General features: G+C 40.1%; 2 protein-coding genes across 2 annotated transcripts; both read right to left on the bottom strand.

Annotated features, from left to right (window-relative positions):
- Positions 1 to 2331: 2331 nt before the first annotated feature.
- echdc2 (enoyl CoA hydratase domain containing 2) lies at positions 2332 to 7001 on the bottom strand. The gene is made up of 9 exons (XM_030771448.1): positions 6668 to 7001; positions 5881 to 5948; positions 5620 to 5707; positions 5437 to 5523; positions 5058 to 5150; positions 4779 to 4835; positions 4331 to 4518; positions 3291 to 3389; positions 2332 to 2754 (listed from the first exon to the last, which is right to left on the bottom strand). The coding sequence occupies exons 1-9, from the start codon at positions 6894 to 6896 to the stop codon at positions 2677 to 2679; spliced, it is 987 nt and encodes a 328-aa protein (XP_030627308.1). The 5' UTR covers positions 6897 to 7001; the 3' UTR covers positions 2332 to 2676.
- A 653-nt stretch (positions 7002 to 7654) lies between these two features.
- On the bottom strand, positions 7655 to 12270 carry ccdc190 (coiled-coil domain containing 190). Its single transcript, XM_030772138.1, has 4 exons — positions 12093 to 12270; positions 11534 to 11663; positions 8003 to 8183; positions 7655 to 7885 (listed from the first exon to the last, which is right to left on the bottom strand). Exons 1-4 carry the CDS (start codon positions 12268 to 12270, stop codon positions 7655 to 7657), a joined length of 720 nt encoding a protein of 239 aa, XP_030627998.1.
- Positions 12271 to 20327: the final 8057 nt, after the last annotated feature.

The following is a 20327-nucleotide window of genomic DNA, read 5'->3' as shown; positions in this document are numbered from 1 at the left end:
ATTTTTGATTGTGTTCTGTTTAGAATAACCAATATTATAAATGATTTTACTGAATCTGTTACCAGTAAGAAAATGGAATAGGAGGGGAAAGCAGCTACAAGATATATATATAAAAAAAAAGTGTGCATGTTTATGTGTGCATGGTTCAGAAGCTAGACTTTATTAGGTGGCGTTTCAGAGAGGCACTTCCAGTGCGTGTGTGTGTGTATGTGTGTGTGTCTGTGTGCATGTTGGCATGTGCTTAAAGAGCATGGTTGAGTTTATCTGAAAGCTTCCTGTGTATTTTTTTTAAATGTGAGATTCATTAATAGGAATTATGTTGTAATTAGATATGATATTTGTCCATGTGGACAGCAAAATGGCAATAAATATATCGGTCAAAATATAGATGGGACAACAGAAGTATATATGTATATAACTTTGATTTTTATTATGATTAAGAGGGGATCCTTGCTAAATGTTTGTACTTCTGTGTGTGTGTGTGTGAGTGTGTGTGTTTGTGTGTGTGTGAGTGTGTGTGTTTGGTGCAAGGTTGTTTTTTCCTTTATTTTTCTCCCTCCCCATTTTCTTATGTACAGACCTTGTCAGTATATTAAACAGCATGTGAAGTTTGAGACAGAAGTGAATATGTTTTTTTATATATATATATATATATATATATATATATATATATATATATATATATATTGTGTGTGTGTGTATATATATATACACTGTTACAGATGTCAAAATATGTAGTGGTCGTTCAATTGATAAATATGCCTTGCACGCAAACATCATTATGTTGTTTTTTCAGGTTCGATTTTTGTTGAACAAAAAGTATATAGCAGATTAAATGAATCTGATTTTAAAGGCTTCCTCTTCTACTCTCTGAGACATTAACGGACAGAGAGAGAAAGTGTGAGAGAAGAGGATTAGTTTGACAGTTTAAGTCTAAACTAAAATAACCCAGGGTTCATGTCCACATGTGACCTTTCACGAGGACTGTGTCTGTGCAGAGGAGACAGTGCCAGGGCGTGTAGAAGACTGTTAGATAGTTAGCTCGTGTTAAAGAGACCAAGGGTCAACCCAGTGAAACAGAAAACCACACGGAATCTTTTACTGACCACAGAAGCATGAAGCATCTTAATTTTAGTTACTGCACACATTCATGAGAGTGGAGGAACACCAAGCCCTGGCTCACAGCGGTGACTCTCACACGTCCGTGACAACTGCGTCTGCTTCTCAGCTTGTCACCCTAAACTCTAAATATTGAATATTATCGTGTCAACAACTCGATTATTTTCTGATATCTAGAGAAATTGAGAAAAGATAAATGATGCATCAGTGTTACACCACAAATGGGGAGCTTGATTGGCAAGTTAAATACTGTTTTGTTTTGGGGGTTTTTGGCCAGATCATGAGTTTTAGAAAAGGCTATATTTGTGATTTAAATATGCCAACTGTCCTGTCAGATTGAAAAGTTGACACTGACTTTAAAAACATCAACTTTAAAAACGAGTGTTTTACTGAGGGCCATACAAAGCTTGCTATGATACATGGAGTTTCTAAGATTTATCATTATTATTATTATTATTTCTATTTAAGTATTGTTAAGGGCCACGCACGATTCATTGTGTAGATGTGTCATTTGCTACGAAAGCCCCCCGTCTCATGCAAACAGTCTCTTTTTAGAATCAGTCTGCTAGCTAGTGCAGTCTTGGACAGGCATACAGGTTCCACAAAAAGATATCCCCTTCTTTAAATTAAAGAGGGATAATCTCTTCATTCTCCATTGTAAGCCACTATTAGCCAACTAACTTCAATGGGCCATATATAGTCCTCCTGGGGTTACTGAGCTCTGCTAACAAACATCCTGGAGAGTATCCAAACAGCAGCTGTTGCTCTGAAGACACATGATTCTTGCACATGGCCCTTTATAATATGTCTTTATGTTCTGTATGATATCATAACTAGTTTGTTAAACACTGAGAAAATGGAGTTGGGGGGGCTATTTAAGAGCAAACCAGTAGTCTGTGGGGTTTTTTTTTTTTTGTTTGTTTGTTTTATGTTTTTCTACTCAGATTCTCATTATATGCAAAACTACATTTGGGGGAATAAAGAATGTAAAGCTGAAGGTGCACATTTTGCTTGATCCGATTTGTTAATTTATGATTCATATGAAACTCCCTCTGAGCTATACGTTGTTGTGAAAATCATCTTCATACTCACCCAGGCTCCTACAACATACAAACACAAGCTGACATGACTCTGTCATTCATATCATGATGATAGAAGTTTTGACAATGAACACTTGATGAAACATATAGAAACAAGCATATCCCACTGTTATATTAAAACAGTCAAGTTCATATATTTATTATGCACAACCAATACATACAGCTGTAATTTATTTGATACATTATCTCATTCAGAATGAATTTTAATAAATTGGTTGTTTATGAACCTCCATACAATGGTATATTTGAGCGCGTTTATTTCATCACAGTCCCATTTTCTGATAGTTATCTGGGAGTTCCATAAGGCCTGAATAAGCACCAAGCTATTTTAGGGAGTTTGTAAAAAAAAACCCCCAAAAAAAAAAAAAAACAGCCGGATCATCTGGAATCGTGCAGCATTTATGTAAGCAAAGCCTTTGTCACCGGTTAAAAACTGGAATGTTTTGCATGTGTATATTCATTCTCCAGTGTATCTTGGAGGCCTCTTCTCTATAAATGCAGCCATCCCCTCCTGTCTGTCTCTTGTTGGAATGACCTAAGACATAAAATACATAACCATTAGAAATCTGCCACAGGAAATCATTTCATCAAACCAAAACACAAGATGATGTTTAATAACTTCTGATCTAATTGTGGTTACATTGATCTTGTTGAAGGTTTTGTGGTCGAGGAAGGAAACAACTGAGAAACGGGTCAGTGAATGCACAGCTACGGTGTTGTGAATTACAGTAGAGGTTAAAATGCAATTCACAAGATAACGTAATAGTAAATGGCTGGAGTCGCTAATATTTTTAAAAAGCTTTATTTCCTTTAACCTGAGCATTGACACACTTCCTCCACTGCAATTTATTCTCTCTCTCACTCTTCTGAAAGTCCCCTCTGTGTATAGTATGACCATAGAAGGGTAAAACCATAACCTAACATTTTTAAATATGTTAAACTTTGCAGGAGGTGTGCTTTAAGGTCAAACTGGTGAGGGAATTTCAAAGGGCTCTGTTTCTTGTAAAAATGTTAATATGCTGATATGAAAATCTAGCTATTGCTGACTCTAATCATTATGAAAATACTGACCCTGGCATAACACATGCCCTCAATAGCCATCCCCGAGGCAATGTCCACCTCAATCCCACGATTCATCGCTTCTTTAGCCATCCGCACTGCAATCGGAGCCTTTCAACAAACAAACACCAAAAACATTATTAAAACATTCTCTATGCATTATATGATTTGACGATAGCTATGATGAACTGACATTTATCTGATGCATACTGGAAAGACAACAGCTGTTACAGTGACTCAAGTCATGCTATCCCTCTGTTATGGATTTAAACAGGCACTCATTTTCCCACTGCTATATCACTTGTCTGTCATATGTGCAGTCGTGTATGACATTTGGGTCCACTGGGAGACCTATCCAATTTTAAGAATATCTTCAAGCTCTTTAAGAGTAACCAGGTATGTTATGAGTTGGATTGGTTCAACTGAGCTATCAGTAACACAGCTTAATGACTTATTAAAGGTACACATTTCAGTGCAGAGAAATATATAAATTACTGTACACAGAACAAATTGTACGATGCACTCTCTAATCCGAGGTTAAGGAGGACCTTGATACAATTAATTGACAATATTCAGCCCTACGTTACACAGAAAAAAGTGAATTATGCAGTGTTCTGAAGGCAATAAGGTTACATGTTGTTCTCTGAAACACTAAAGGATGTATCTCTGACCCAGAACTATTAAGAAAACACATATTTATGCTTGTTTAGTGACTTTGAAAAGCTCTATCTGCTTATGGAATATGAGGCAATGCAGACAGAGTTAAAGCACAGAAACACACACACACACACACACACACTCACTTACACAGAGTGTATAGAAAAACAGAGCATGATTACAAACGTACTACCTCCTCCTCTATTCACTTATGCGCACACACATAGTGTTTGGCCATGCAGACTGATTATGAACACGAGCCCACACACTTGTGAAAGGCCCTGCAGACTGTCCACAACCACACACTCAAACATAGTGGGTCTGATACACTGGAGCGGAAGTGAATCTAACGCAAACAGACATCTCAGAGATTTCAGAATGTGTGTGTGTGGGACCTGAGGCAGAATCTCTCTGGCTAGGCCTAGGGCCTCCTTGTGAGCTGCATCTCCAGCCTGATTCTGTGGCACAGCTCGGTTGACCAGTCCCAGCTCAAGAGCTTGCTCACCCCCTATACGACGCCCTGTGAAGATCAGCTCCTTGGCAACAGCAAAGCCCACTGCCCTTGGCAACCTCTGGCTGCCACCTACAACACAGGAAGAACAACTAATGCAGGCCCTGGTCAATATCAACTTGATTTCTTTGCCTGTCTTTCTATCTGTCTCTATTTGTCTGTCTGTCTGCCTATCTAACCTTCCTATCTACCTGTTCATCTGAGTATTTGTTTGTCTGCTATATTTATCCATCTGTACAAATAACCCTGCTTCTTACTTCAATCTGTTTGCCTAAAATTCTCTCTCTCTCTCTCTTTCTTTCTGTCTTTCTCTCTCTCTCTCTGTCTCTCACCTGCCCCTGGGAGCAGTCCTCGTGTAGTCTCAATCAAGCCCATCTGCGCTGTGTGAGCTGCAAAAACACAAACACACAGAGGACGACTCAAGGACCCTGCTACAGCCTGGCATGCCAGAAACACACCACAGAGACTCAGGGCTGAGTGATGGCTCTGTCATGTCCGTTTATGCAAATGACTACAAATCCCACACATCTGTCCTACAGCCCATCAGCAGCCATAGCACCTCTGCCACTCACCTGTTGTGACCCAGATCTGAGGTCATCTGAAACACTCACCCGCTGTGCGAAGGTCACACGCCAAGGCCAACTCCAGCCCACCCCCCAGAGCAAAGCCGTCCACTGCTGCAATGGTTGGCATAGGCAGTGCGGCTGGGAAAAAATGGGTTCAAAGTACACATTAGCCTGTGCAAGTCTGACACAGATAGAGGGACGTAAATCCAGCAGTTCTCTCTGAAAACAAACATGTGTATCCTCATTGTAATGCTTTACTAAAACCCTAGTAAACACAAACTGGCAAAATCTAAGAAAATGCCCATTAGGAGAAGAAAGAATAAATAGAGAGGAGAGAGAGAGAGAGAGAGAGAGAGAGAGAGAGAGCATACAAACCATGAGACACCTAGTGATTATCATCATCGTTGTCGTAGTCGTCTCTCACCTATCTCATTCATGAGTGAACGTAGACCATATACAAACAGCTCAGCCTCTGCGTTGGTCATCTGGGCTCTTTCCTTTAGGTCTGCCCCTGTAAGAAAGCAGGGTGAAAAATCTATCATACTCCAGAGTGCCATGACATATTTAACCTGGGTGTGCTTAGAAAAATGATGTTGTATTAACTGACCTGCACAGAAGACCCCAGGTATCATACTCCTAAAGACCACAACACGAACAGCTGAATCATGGTGCAGCACGGACACCAGATCTCTCATCTACACAGAGCATTGAGACAGTGAGACAGAAAGAAAGTGCGAGTGATGATTTTTTTTTTTTTTTTAAAGAGGCGAATAGATGGGAACAGACCCAAAAGTTGAGTGTTTTACCCGTACACCCTTGAAGACGCAATGTATTCACTGTAGGGCGTGAATATTATGCATGGGCTCACCTGACTCACAAACACACGGCCCAAGGAGTTCCGTGCCCTCTCACGACACATCAGTACCTCCACTATACCTAGAGAGAGGGAGATGGAGAGAGAGATTTGATAAGAGAAAGTGGAGGACACTATTTGTGAAAATTAGAATAAATAAATCTACAAAAAGATTCATGTCTATTTCAGTGGACTTTTCGTAAAGGCTGTTTCTGTGGTCAGTGCAGTAAATCTAGATTAGATCAAGTAGAGTGACCACATTATAAACATGCTGGAGTCTACAAACTTAGATCATCACCACTCTCTTTTCAGGAATTTGTTGGTTTCCCTCATGTGATATTCAACAGTTCTGAAGTGCTTAAACCGTAGCCATTAACACGCTTGTCATTTCTTCATGCGATTGTTTAGTTTTAAAATTACAACACACGACTATGGATTTGGACATGTAGTTTGTTCAACCCATCTCCGTTGGCCAAGACCACTTAAATTCTCTGCAAAAAGGAAAAACAAAACAAAACACCAAGGATACTTTAGCCTGTCTTCACATGGGCTTTACGCTACTATTCATAGAGAATATTGATACCGAGTTGGTAACAGTGTTGCTTTTGACATGGGAATCCACACGCTTGAAAAAGTATGTCAGTTCGAAATAAACTTGATTGATTATGAGACCTCTCAGCGGTGTGTTCTCATATGAACACTCTGGGACATGACTTATTAGCGGTGAAATTATTTTGCAGCAGACTCGTGGTGCTGTCAGTGAATAATGAATTTGTTAGACTGATGGACAAAAAAACCATACCCTTGTTTTCACCATCCAGGCGATTAAGGTCCACCTCTTGTGACTTAGAACCCGGCGCTTCGGTGGAGCAGAAGCTGCGGGTTAGCATACGATTGCACTGCATGAGTGCCTTATCCCTCCCAATAGCACGGGATAAAGTGCCAGGAGCTTCAACCAGTTGTGGACTGAGAGCACGCAAACTTCGAGCAGACGAAAAAGTTCTTACGGCAAGGCTCCGGAGGATAGTCATGGTCCATATACTTTAATGTGAGTTTTTACAGTAAGACGATCATGCGCGTGACATAGCTCATGCAAAACGGGATGTACTTCTCGGAAGTACTGGAAAACGTTGACTTTATTCCGCCTTCACGGAAATCTCTCAACCCCGAGTTACAGCTGGTTGGTCAGCTTGTTTCTTATTTCCTCGAATGTATCACCCTGGTTACTAGGCATGTCAACAGTGACTAAGCAGAAACATTTTTTAAAAAAGTTGAGAAGTAGAGAAAATTGTATTACAGAGCGCTTAGGAGCTTCAGGCATTTCCTAACAAATACCAGACAAATTAACAAATATACCATGAGTTTTTATTTAATGTGTGTTTTAAGATCGTATTTACAGGTGAGTTGAGACTATGAAGTAAGTAAAACTATCACCAGAGGGCGATAATATTATATGGTCACACTGTTCTGTCAGGTTGTCTGTGTTACAGAATCAAGGACTGCACCCTCCAGAGAGTGTGATGATGGGTAGTGGTGCTGAGAAATATTTAAGTGTACCAAGTTTAACTTGTGACAGTGAACTTTCAATCATTATTACTCATTCACTTGATATATTAACATGGTAAACATAGTGGGTAAAAAGAATGTTACATAACAAAAACAAGGACGTTACAAACGAGTATATTTAACTCTCTGTACAGTACAGTCAAGAGAAAGGTATTTTATATGAGATTTAAAAAAAAGCCAAAAAAAAAGAAAGTGACATATAGAGGAAAATCTGTTATAAGAGTCAGTGAGTTTGTGCATCTTTAGAATGTCGAGAGAATATCTCTGTAATTGTGAGTCCTGATTCGCACAGCGGCTGTCCCCGGTGACGTATGTAACGGGCTTTGCGCGCCTCCACTAGTGCTTGAGCAAAGTTGGGCAGAGTGTGAACTGTCCTCAAACGCCCATCAGGTGCTAGATAGTCCGAGAGGAGAGAGGCAGGAGGAGATACTTCTACCTCACTCTCTTTTGTCATCTGCTCTCTCTCCCATTGTGCGACTTTTTCTTTTTCTCTATCACTGTCTGTCTCCCTTTCTAATCTCTGCCCATCTCTCTCTCCCTCTCTGACTGGCTCCAATTGACTCTCCCTCACTCTGTCCTTCTTCTCCTCTCTCCCTGCTGTGGCTGTACTGGTGCTGGGGAGCGTGTGGACAGGTTGCAGTTTCAGATCTGGCAGGCAGAGCGGCACCGTTGAGCTATCTGTTTTGCTCCCGCTGCTGATGAATTCCTGAACACGATTCTGTAAAGACGTACTGGACTGAGGCTTTATGGACCTTCAGAGAGAAAAGATAAAAGAAAGACTTAGGTCTATTCATACAGATTTCTACAATGTGTTTGCGCATCAGTGGCTGATAGAATTAGGGTAAAAGGACAAGACTGTTAAACAAACCTCTGGATGAACCTCTCGGTATCACATTGCAACAGTCTACGAGTCTACGGCTCAAACAAAAATCAATTAAAATGGGCGCCTGCTACATTTGTAGCAGTGCGGTACACATCAACAGAGTTGACCTAAGGACAACTTCTGACAAACAGACACTGACAAGACTGATCCTCTTTCACTATTCCACTCATCCGTTAAGCAGACAGTCTCTCTTATCCAGTCAGACTTACTGAGATCATAATAAACAGAGAGCTGAGCAGAACTCCACACCTGAAATAGCACATAGCCATTCCCTGCGAATACATTTAACAATGCACTCTTCTTCAGACTGTAAAAACTGCCAAAATAATGTTTTTAAGTGTTTTTAAGACGAAGTGGTGAAAAACAACTATCAGCACTTGCATAAGATGTTTCGTGTAGTCACACAAGTTATTAGGACTAGTTTTGATGTGTTGTAACAGCCTTCTGACACTCTTATGTCACCGGGTATAAGTGAAGTGCAACTTTTCCATTTCTCTCCTTCATGATTTACAAACACTAAACAAATTCAAAATTCAAAAACACTATAACAGTATCTGTAGGTCATTTCATTTGCAGTGTAGGAAAGCAGCCAGATACATTGGGGTTGTGTCAGGCTGTTAGTTCAGGGGTTGAAGTACTGCCCATTAAGCGAGCATGCTTTGGATGTGGCCATCATTAAATCAAAGCCAAAGGAGAAATAAACACACAATCTTGTTTCCTCTCCTCACTGGTCTGGCATCAAAACGAAACAGAAGAATGAGAGCGCTGTAAATTCAATGTAATTTGGCAGAAGACTGAACATCGTAAAAGAAAACGAGTTTGAAATAAGTCTTTTAAAAGTGCTGGCCTGAATGAGGCCCCCTGTGACTGTAGCTGCTGGAGAGGCAGAGGAGAGAATGAACAATGGACAGAGAGAGTAGAAAATGAGAGAGCAGTGGGGAGAGGAACATATGAGAGAACTGGAGATGAAGTCAATGAGTATGAGAGAAAAAGGAAAAGGAAAACAACGCAAGGATGAGCTGTGACAGATAAACTGGTCACTATATGTTGAGGGGGGAGGAGAGGCAGAGGGAGGAATAAAGAAAGTGGAGGAGAAGAGAAACAGAGAAAGTGGAGTTAGTGGAAAGTTGGAGTTGGTTGGCTGCCCATCAGTCCTCTGCTTAACAAGCATGGAGAGAAGGCAATATTCCTCCAGCAAGTCTACAGGGAGAAAAAGAAGGGGAGGGGAAGACATAGTGAACCATTTATAAGGGAAGAGAAATGTAGACACCATGCACAAGCGCTGAGAAAAGCATTCGTAATGATCACTTTGTTTCCCCCCTCTCTCTGTCTCTGTCTCTCTCTCGCTCTCTCTCTCCCTCTCTAAGTCTGTGTGTGTTTGTGTGTTGAGAGTTTGCTCCATGCGATAACAGCTTGACGCCTCTCTGTCAATGCTGGATCTCAATGAGGATCTCTGCACGCAGATTAGCATAATTAGGACTATGCAGAATACACAAAACACAGAGAGAGGGGTGAGGAGAGCAAGGGAGGGAAAGAAAAGTGTTATATTAAACAGCAGAAAATGAAGAAGAGAGAAATAAACTGCAGAAAACAGCAGCGTGGATAACTGTGTCTACATATATCAGATTGGGTGAGGCAATTAACTGAGGAAATTCCGTACAATTACAGATACGCACCAATGAAGACCACAAGTACTCATGCATAGACATTTAAATGAACATGCTGACACAGTCAGAGAGAAAAAAAAGATACTGAATGTGTTTTGAACAGTCAGAACAACACAGAGGGAGAGAGAGAGAGAGAGAGAAACATACACACTCACAGGACACATGCTCAAAGACTGGTGCAAACACATAGTCATAAGGAGAGACAAACACGGCACACTGTCAGGTGCTCACACGGAAAAATTACAAAAGAACAGTAACACCTCACAGTGAAAGATATTTTGCACAAATATGGTTTTACTCTACTGCATGTATATAGTTACAGCTTATGTTACTGTCTATGAGAATACAATTAAACAATTTCTAGAGATATTTTATATTTATTTAACAGTTAGTTATTATATATGTAAAAAAGCTTTTAGAAGCAGTTGCCAAAGCTTGACTAGATATTCAGCTTGAGAGCATAAAACGTATGACACAAATACAGATGACAGCTGTAATAACGTATGGCATGCCTTTCTTTATTTATAGGTTCATTAAGAAACCAGGCAATTTTTTCTGTGTCAGTGCAGATCAAACAGTGCCTGTAGGCTAAGAGGGAACTCCATCATCGTAATCTGCCTTCAGACCCAGAGACTCACACCCAAAGATATACAACACCTAAAAGAAATGTCAGTCTCACTTTTTAGCATAAATATAACACATTTTATTTGTGTTTCATAGAAACACATATCGTTACGGACATAGTTGTGTAGACGGGCATGCATTATGTTTCTGTATGGCCTCAGTCAAGAAGACTGGAAATATACCTCATAACTGACTCTTGTTTTCTGTTGTTATACATTTTCACTGCCTCTTACCTTGAGGCTTCTCTGTGTTTTGTTTTTAGGCAAATGCCTTTTATTACAGTTTTTGGATTGCTACATTTAAGAAATGAAAGAGACGTTTATTTTTGTACACATGTTACTTCCCTTTTGAGACCATGTCTTTAGGGAAGACACCTGGTTTTATATCTTTGAATATTTGGTTTAAGATTCTGTTTGAATTTGCTGTTTTATGAACACAAAAAAATTAGGATTGCAGCATTCCTATCTGGAAACTATGATTCAGTTATAAAAGCCAGAGGACAGGCCAGTGCTGCAAAGCTATGCTGCACTCATACGCATGCCATGAAAGACTGGAAGGGTTGAAAGAGTTGAAGACGGGTGAGTAAAATCTTGTTTTTTGTTTTATTTGGGGGACTTCTCAGTCCTTTGTGGGAAATGCTTTGGGTATTTTTCAGTTGGCCTTTGCTAGTTACTACTGTTTTTTATGTTTCAGCTCTGGTGAATAGTAGATACAGTACACACTGTAACTTAACCACCAAACAGTGACAATGGTCTTTCATTACAGACATAAGATATCCATCTGTTTTGAGGCCATCCGATATCTGCATGTTGTACCACCTTGATACCGGATATCCATAACTGTCAGTCAAGGGGAAACAAAGTCATATACCAAACGTAACTTCTGGCTTTCTTAGGATCACATTCAATGAATGAAACAGTTCACTTACGCCTGCCTCTGTGGCTCCCTGTCCGGCCGAGGGATTATTGGAAGCAGAGTCCTCCTGTAAGGCACTGCAGGGTGACTGAGGTCAAGATTTGTGGGCTGTGTGTTAGGGATTCCTTTTCTCCAGTAGTTACCTGAGGTCAAACAAGTAAATGTGAATATGCATGAACAGTTTCCCGAGTCAGATTTTTGTGTTTGTTTGGTTTTTTTTATTTAGATTCAGAAATGTTCAGTTTTTCGATTCAGAACATTTTGAAATCAGCCCCTTTTAAAAGAGCAAAATAAAAGTAAAGCCTCTCATATTAGTTTTCTTTATATAAACTGTCTGTAAAAAAACAGTACTTTGCTGATCAAAGCTCATTAAAAAGTTCTCTTTTTATTAAAAAAAAATCTGCTTTCATAATCATTATATTTAAAGTAGTCTATATTTAACTGTTTGCCTGAAGTGACAGAGTATGTTATAAAAAAAAGTATGTAATAAAAATGACCATATATGTATCTCTAAGTATACTGCTAACATAATAGATGGGCACTCACACATTCACACACACACAGACGCTGACCTGTCCTGATGGAGATAAGGTCTCTGTGTAGTTTGCGCTGTTCTCTGGTCAGGGTGTTGAGATGATAGTGTTTGACCTCTTCCAGTCTCTGCAGTCCCTCTGCCAGCCTGGCCTCTGCTCGTCTTTCCTCACGTCTCAGAGCCTCACCAGGCCATGCCAGTGAGTCACTACGACGCATGGCTGACTCACACACACGCACACACATACACATACACACGCGCACACACACACACACACACACACACACACACACACACACACACACACACACACACATACACGCACACACACACGCGCGATATTTTTCCCATATCAGACACTCACAGCGCAGGACAAAGGAGGTAGCGCTCGATAACGACCGTAGATTTCATAAACCAAACATGTGCGCACACAAACACAGGCACACCGATATCTCACCATGACAGCCCAGCCCCTCAAGATGTCAGGCCTGGATAAAGAGACTCAGACACACAGGTTTCATTGTTATGCTGAGCCACATTAAGCACATCTGGCCAACTCGCGACAAGAATATGATTATTCAGATTATTCATTATTCTCTTTCACACAGTTCCCCATACGTCTCTCCCTAACTGGGTCAAGTGAACACGCACACCTGAATAAAGATGAACACTAAGCTTCAGCAATAAGGCTGGCACAACAGGTCTTTGGACAATCAGAACAGGTGTCATAATAATTATAAGACTATAAGAAAATCTGTAATGTCAAACAGAACAGCCAGCTATAAAATGATGTAGAGATTTATTAGAAGTGTTTGCTAAACTATATTTTGTCAAATATTGTTATGATTATATATTTACACACCGCTCCTGATGTTAGTGACTAATAGATATAATAGATATGACAGGCATATAATCATCTATTTATGATAGATTTGTGTTTCTGTTTAGGTTATATTACAAAGATAACCCAGACCTATTCCCAGTTATAAACTACATTACTATAAAAACATTGGGTGTTGGCCTACATGCTTGTTTTGAATGATGGGCAGAGCTGATGCACAAGTGAGTAACAGTGCAGCAATAAAAACTGAAGGGCAGTCTAAAAAAAATTCAGTACAATTCTAACATTTTTATTATGGGTATAGTTCACAAACGTGAGTATATTTGCAATTCTATTTGGTGGCACTGCTGCGTTACAAGATTTGACTGAGGATAACGTTCCATAAAAAGGAACATGAAATGAACCGTTTGTAAAGTCTAAGAAATGTTACAGAGCAATGTAAAGCAACAACATTCTAACGATGGTCTCGGCTTTGGCTTGAGCCAGAACCCGTCCACACATTCCAAAGGCTACTCAATCAAAGTCCAGTGACATAAAGTGCGATGGGAAACCAGAGAGAGGGCTGGGAAATTCAATGTTTGATGGAGCGCTGACTCACTGGCCACAATCAGTCAAATCTGAGAGGTCTGGAGGCCATGTTTTGGGCTGTGGGAATGAATAATGGGAGAGAATAAAGCAAAAATGCCAGAACTGCCAATAAAACATTAAATCTTCCTGTTGCATCAGTCTTATTAGCTTGTAATCCATTACACATAAACTGGGTGTGTTCAATCTTTAACAGCAACATGAGAATTCATATACGACCAGGGAGGTTCTATTTCACCCTACCCTCACACCCGTTATCTGTAGCCTGCCTTTAATTTCTAAACCTCTTTGTACTTGTTGGTGTTGTTGCTGTTTTGTTTTGTTTTTTTTTCTTCTCTGTTTTTTTCCCCGAGAATTGGCTGCCGTGTTGCTAGTGTCTGTGTCTCATTGTCAGGGTTATATGTAAGCATGTAAAAAATAAATAAATAAATAAATAAAGCTACAATATACAATGTCTGATGTATGTTTATGCAACCTGTTCCATAACCTTTTTCTCATGTTATTTTCTTGTGGAGATTACCACTGAGTTAATTATTTCCTTAATGCGTTGGTGCTTATTGGCATCACATGAGAGAAAATAACAAGTACCAACTTGAACGGACAATAACCTCTCTAACCTTCCCTGAAGGTGTACCAACTGTCTTTCACTGGATCACTTCACTCAACATTCCTCTGTTATAATTACTGTCCTCATGCTATGATCTGTAACCAGGATCAGTTCTCTGAGCAAATATTCACCTTTTAAACCAAACCACATACCCCCCTTATGTTTAGTTCCCAAACAATATGAATAGACAAATAATCATCTCTTTGAATGCTCATTCTCAGCTCCACCACTCGCTCAATCTTTCACATTCATTTTTATAAACAGGCTGTTACAATCCCTGTATCTGCTTTTGCCGTCGCTCATGGTTGGTGAGCAGCCTTTAGTGGGTGTATGGATAAGGCCAGATTTTCTTTACTTTCACTCTGACCTTGTTTTATCATGAGTGGGGGTTGAGTAGGACGACAGCCTGAGCCCAGATTGGCTCGTTCTGCCTACTCGGAGAGAAGAGAACCGTATCGGTCACTGGCTGAATCACTGGCTTTCAAAGACCACTGTTTCCATTACAACAGCAGAACCCATCCATCCATACCCACCCACACTTTCTCCACTCTCCCTCGACGAGAAGCTATCGCATTCCCATATCACACAACGTGGCCTCTGGCAAAGAAACATTCTCTTCACAAATCAGTCTACTTATTTATTCAGTTATCTTTTCATCTTATGCTTTTTAAAATAGGTGTCAGTGGTTTGATGCCGTTACAATTCAGCATGTCCAAGTGCTTTCATCTTGCGAAGGTTTCAGCTTAACCATCACAATGGGTCTGGCACAGAACAAAATAAAATGGAAGGCGTTACATACTGTGGGATGACAGTAAACCTATACTAAGAAAAAAATATTTTGAGGAACCATGTCTGATGTGTCAAGACTGCATTTTTCATTTGAAATAAAGAGGAAAATGAGATGATATCCAATGAAAAGAAAATGAGTTTCGAGCAGACAGAGTACGCTACCAGAGGGAAGAGACAGAATTCATTCTACCATATTGATCGTTATGGAACAACGTGGTCATCTTCTATTAGATGTTCACCACTGATAACTTTGTTGGCCGAAAGCCAGACTATAATTTCGAGGCACATTATGCGTGACACCCACACAAACCAATCCGTCCACTCCCAAGAGCCACTTTATAACCATTACTGACAAAACCCGTCGCATGTCTTTAAAACTCACAGAGACCTGAAAAAAACTGGAGTTGACCGTGTATAACCTGAGTTTCATCAGACTTGTCATACTGAAGGTGACAGTGAATAATATAAGATTTTATGAGCCAAAAATAATGCCTCACCAGTCTTACTTGTCTCATGAGTGGAATGTTAGCGCTTACCGTGTAGAGTGGTGACGTCAGATTTGAAAATGGAACGAGCTATTCTGTGACCCTCAAAGACGTGTTTTACAGGACAGTTAAATGGTAATGTCCTCCAGATCACCTCCGATACAAATCACAGCAAGAAAATCTCGAGTTTATTCCTGTCTCCTTCTCGTAAAGTCCTGAAGGAAAACTCCAAGAAAGACTGTTACATTGATGCTTTGTCCTGCATCCAAATGTGTCTTTATTGAGTTTCTCCTCAGCTGTGTCCAAAGAAGCCCGGAGAGTTATGCTCTGTAAATTATGCGATAAAGGCACTTTTCAGCAGTGACATTCAGGAGGCTGTGGAACCTCCAATTAAACATTAAAATTAGTTTGATCCAGTTTGTCCTAATGTATGACTCCCACAGCACTACCTTCAGAATCATAAAAAACCCTCTTTTTCAGCTGTTACACTTTCGGCCCAGTACCACCCAGTGGGTTACCAAGGGTAACTGGGGCTCTGACAAAGGAATGTAACTAATGACACTCACTGGGTCTCCATAGCTACCAGAATGCTTTTCCAATGGCAGTGTGTGGAGAAAGGGAGATGTGGATTCAGCACCTTTCAGATTAAAAGGCGTTTGCGTTATAATCATTTTATGAATTGTGCATTAACGAAACTAATATTTACCAGCTAAATCTGTGTAAACCTTACATGTTATAACAGGGGCCACTCAGATATTTTTAAATGAATTAAAGGTCATGCATTAGCCTTATCAAAGCCATCTCAACTACAGATAAAGAGACATCTCTCAGATACTGTAAATTAGGATTAGCTGGCATGTTCATGAGACTAATGCCATCTTTTCTTATTTCTTTATATTTCTTTACTGTCTGTTACAAATGTAGGTATTACATTAAGACACAGATAGAATTTGGACTGGTGGGTCTGCACACTGGAGCACAGGCATAACCCAATCACTTAGGTATAAATGCGTTTGTAGGCATTATACCCAGAAACGCTATCGATCAGGTTAACCTGGCCATAACCTAGACTGAAACGTGGTGCGGTAATGCCTACTAATGTATTTATGCCCTGGTGCTTGGGTTACACCTTTGGTTCAGTCTGCAAATACCTCTGTTTAATAGAATTAGTCGGCTGGAGCCTGACTCGTTTCTATGACTGCTCCTTTAAGAGAGCATGAAATCATTGTATGCATGTATGAGCATAATGCTATGAGCATGGTCTTGGCAGCAAAGGTCATGAGCCACGGATTAACCATAAGACAGGGGACATATGTGTCTATATGTTTTCACCTAAAGCTGTAATACAGCCGTGTTCTATAGCTGTGCCCAGTGCACCATTAATCACCCTACCCATAAGTATGACGTGGTTACGTTCTCACATGTCTCTCCCATTCTGGACAGTTCTAAAAGGCAAATGAAAAAAAAGGGGTTTTCAAGTGATGGAGACAAATAAAATGTTGAAGTTTTAAGTTCCATTCATAATTTTCCATTACAAATGCTAAAATAAGGTGACACAGTGAGGAGCTGTTCTTTGCTCCACGTTTCGGAAACTTGTTCGAGTTTTTAGCTTCTACGCGTGGTTTAAGTTCACAGTGTTGTCCAGAGTTGGTATTAAATAAATATGAAGGTTCTGGGTAATCCTGTAAGCACTGACTGTTTGTGAACCGGGCCTTTAGGAGTGTACACACTTGTATCCCTTGTCCCTAGTAACATGAACATTGACCCGATGTTTTCTCTTTGGGAAGATGACCAGTATTTAAACATTAGAGCCTTTCAATCTAAAGTTAGTTTGTAAATCCTACTCTAGGAGTTGTCCCTATAATGGGGTCACTGGACAAACTAGTTCCGGATTTAAAATCAGTTTCTGGTTATCAAAACACAAGAATAATGAAGTATAATGACAGCTGCAGATAGCTTTTTAATGCCTCTATCGACCTTGCGTTATGATTACAACAATCAGTTATATTTCTGCTCATTATTCTGCTGTTGATGGGTTTTTTTTTGTACTGCTCTCAGTTTGGCAGGCAGTTTGGCCTGTAACTTCCTCCTCAGTCACACACACAGCACCCTGAGGCATATTTGTAATAGGATTGGACCAATTTAGATTAGCCTTGTAATGGCAAATCATTTGTCCCTATGGACATTTCTCAAGGGGGGGGGGGGGCAAAGCTTTAGCGTTTATCTAAGAGCTGTCACGCCAGTGTGTGTGGATTAAAAACTATATACAGGCCAGGGGAAGATACTATATGTTTGAACTGTTATGAAACAAAGAGGTTAAAAATCAGAAATACAAAACTCAGTGCGTTATATCTAATATTATATTAGATGTATAAAATATTATAAGACATGTTGTATGCATTTTATTGAATTACATATTGCTGTCATGGTTTTGTGCCTGTTAATGATTCTCAGCAGCTACATCGTATTCATTCATGAGAGCGGTGTGCACTGCATATATATGTGCAGTTACCTGATTATGTTTACAACATGAAACCCAAATACCAGTTATTCACATTTTACAAAATGAATGAGAGTTTTGCTCATTATGAACTCTTCTACACATTGTCTTTGTACTTTTAATGCAGAATCTGAATGCAACATGTACTGCATTCATCTGAATGCAAAAAATACTTCTTTTCATTTTCAAAATATTTGAAAGAAAAAAAGCATGCATAATGTTGACTGAGATGTGTTTTCATGCTACACACACACACACACTCATACACACACACACACACACACACACACACACACACACACACACAGACAAACAGCCCTTTCTGCAGCATCCAAATCAATTCTTGAAACCCTTCAGGGGTGAGTGAGGAGTCTACCCTTAGGAAGTGTATGGTTATATCTCTCTCTGTTTTGTTTCATTGTATCTTGCGCTCTAGTATCGATCTGGAAAAAAAAGGAGGGATGTTTTTAGTATCTGCCTGCAGAGGAGGCTGAGGTTGGTTAACCTCTCCCTCTCTCATATCGAGCCACCCCCTCCAGCACTTACCCACTCCATGTGACTCCATATTCCTCTATGGCACTTAAACGCTTCATTTGCGACCTGGTGAAAAATCTGAATATTCTAATCAGTGTGTGTAAGTGAGAGTGATGGCGGGAAAGAAAAAATACACATACTGCAAAGCAAAAACAGTGTATGAGCTGGATCCATTGCCTTTGGGATTGGGTTTACAAATTAATTGAGTGTCTCTGTAGCAAATTTCAGCTTTGCCACCCTGAGGACGAAACCAAAGCTTTGAGCACAGACACCGCAACACACACACCAACTCTAACAACAAATTAGGCAGAGTTGGTAGAGAGAGAGAGAGAGAGAGAGAGAGAGAGAGAGAGAGAGAGAGAGAGAGAGAGAGAGAGAAAGTGGGTCAGGGGTCTGTATTCTGCCAACAGCTCCTCTGGTCCGCTGAATCAGCATACAAAGCAATAGGAGAGAGGGAAAATAACAAAGGAGGAAAGCTTTGTGAAACACACACATGCACCCACCGAGGAAACACTGCAGCAGGACAATACACTCCCTCGCACTGGAGAGAGCCTGGTCCTTTTTCTGCTGACTAAGTTTTTAAAGAGTAAAACTAATCCCAGGTCCAAAGATCCCTCACTGGGGAGAGTTGCGGGCTTTGAGATAAACTGACATTTAGTCAGTTACAGTTTGTAAACATATATACTGTCTTATCTGTTCTGACTTCTTACGTGATGTGATTCACCTGACACTGCTTGCACTAGGATACAAACACAGAGCACCATGTAGCAGTCTCACCGAATGACAACGTCACCGCGTGTGTGTGTCATCAGGTATGAGCTGTCATGACCACAACTGTGTCCCTATTCATCCTGTACCCACAGATCACAACATGATGTCTGCTTGCATTGGAGATAAAATAAATGGCATATGTTAGAAATCTGTCTGTAATTAAGGATGTATTAGTTGTGAGCAGAAAGTCCTCCTCCTGGAATGTAATATTTAGATGCTCCACAGAACCTTGGTTAACTGACTCAGATGTGTCTGTGTAGGGTTGAAGTATAATCCTGGCCCTCCAGGAGGAGAGCTATCTACTCGTGACATAATGGGTTTTTTAAGTACTTGTACTCTCTCATTCTTTAACTGAATCAGATGTAAGTATGACTGGGGTTGGGGGGGGGGGGGGGCACTTGCCCCTACAGAAAGATAAGTGTCTGCTTGACATTATGAATGCACCCCAGTTCTATAACTTTAATGATTATGTTGTAACTAACTTGATGTTCATTACATGGCAGGTTTAGTGAATGTAAAAACATTAAAAGGTTCATTTCTTAATGTATTTATTAGGATCAGCTGTATCAATCATTCTGACTGCAGCTTTAATCGGCCTGTTCTCAGTTTTATGTTAAAATATTTAAATGTCAGATAGACTTAAAGCATTGGAAGTCAGAACAAAAAAGTGAATTGGTGGATAAATAAACACAGTGAGATGAGAAGACATGCACATCAAACACAGGCCATTGTAAAATTCATTAAAATTTAAAAGCTTAAGATGTGTGGTAATATTCACCAATGTAAGTTTCCATCAGTCCCTAGTTCAGCACTGAGTGAGAGTGTGTGTGTGTGTGTGTGTGTGTGTGTGTGTGTGTGTGTGTGTGCGTGTGCATGCGTGTGTGTGCCCGTGTGTGTGCAGCACGCACAAGGCTACAAGGGTGACTGAGGATTTATGTCATTATCTGTTCACAATTAGTTTCTAAATATATAACACTAACGCACACACACACACACACACACAAGCACATGCACATGTTTATTGCCAACAATGAGTCTGTGCCAGTTATACACATAAATTATGCAGATTTATCTGGAGCCCTCTATGACTGCTCAAATGATTTAAGTGCACTTTTTGGGTCACCATTTAAGAAAGAATGAAAGAGGGTTTGTTCAGTATGATG

The sequence above is a fragment of the Chanos chanos genome, chromosome 4, assembly GCF_902362185.1.
Source record: "Chanos chanos chromosome 4, fChaCha1.1, whole genome shotgun sequence".
NCBI lineage: Eukaryota > Metazoa > Chordata > Actinopteri > Gonorynchiformes > Chanidae > Chanos > Chanos chanos.
Note: the sequence above shows the minus strand (reverse complement) of the source record. Positions and strands in the feature narration are given on the sequence as shown.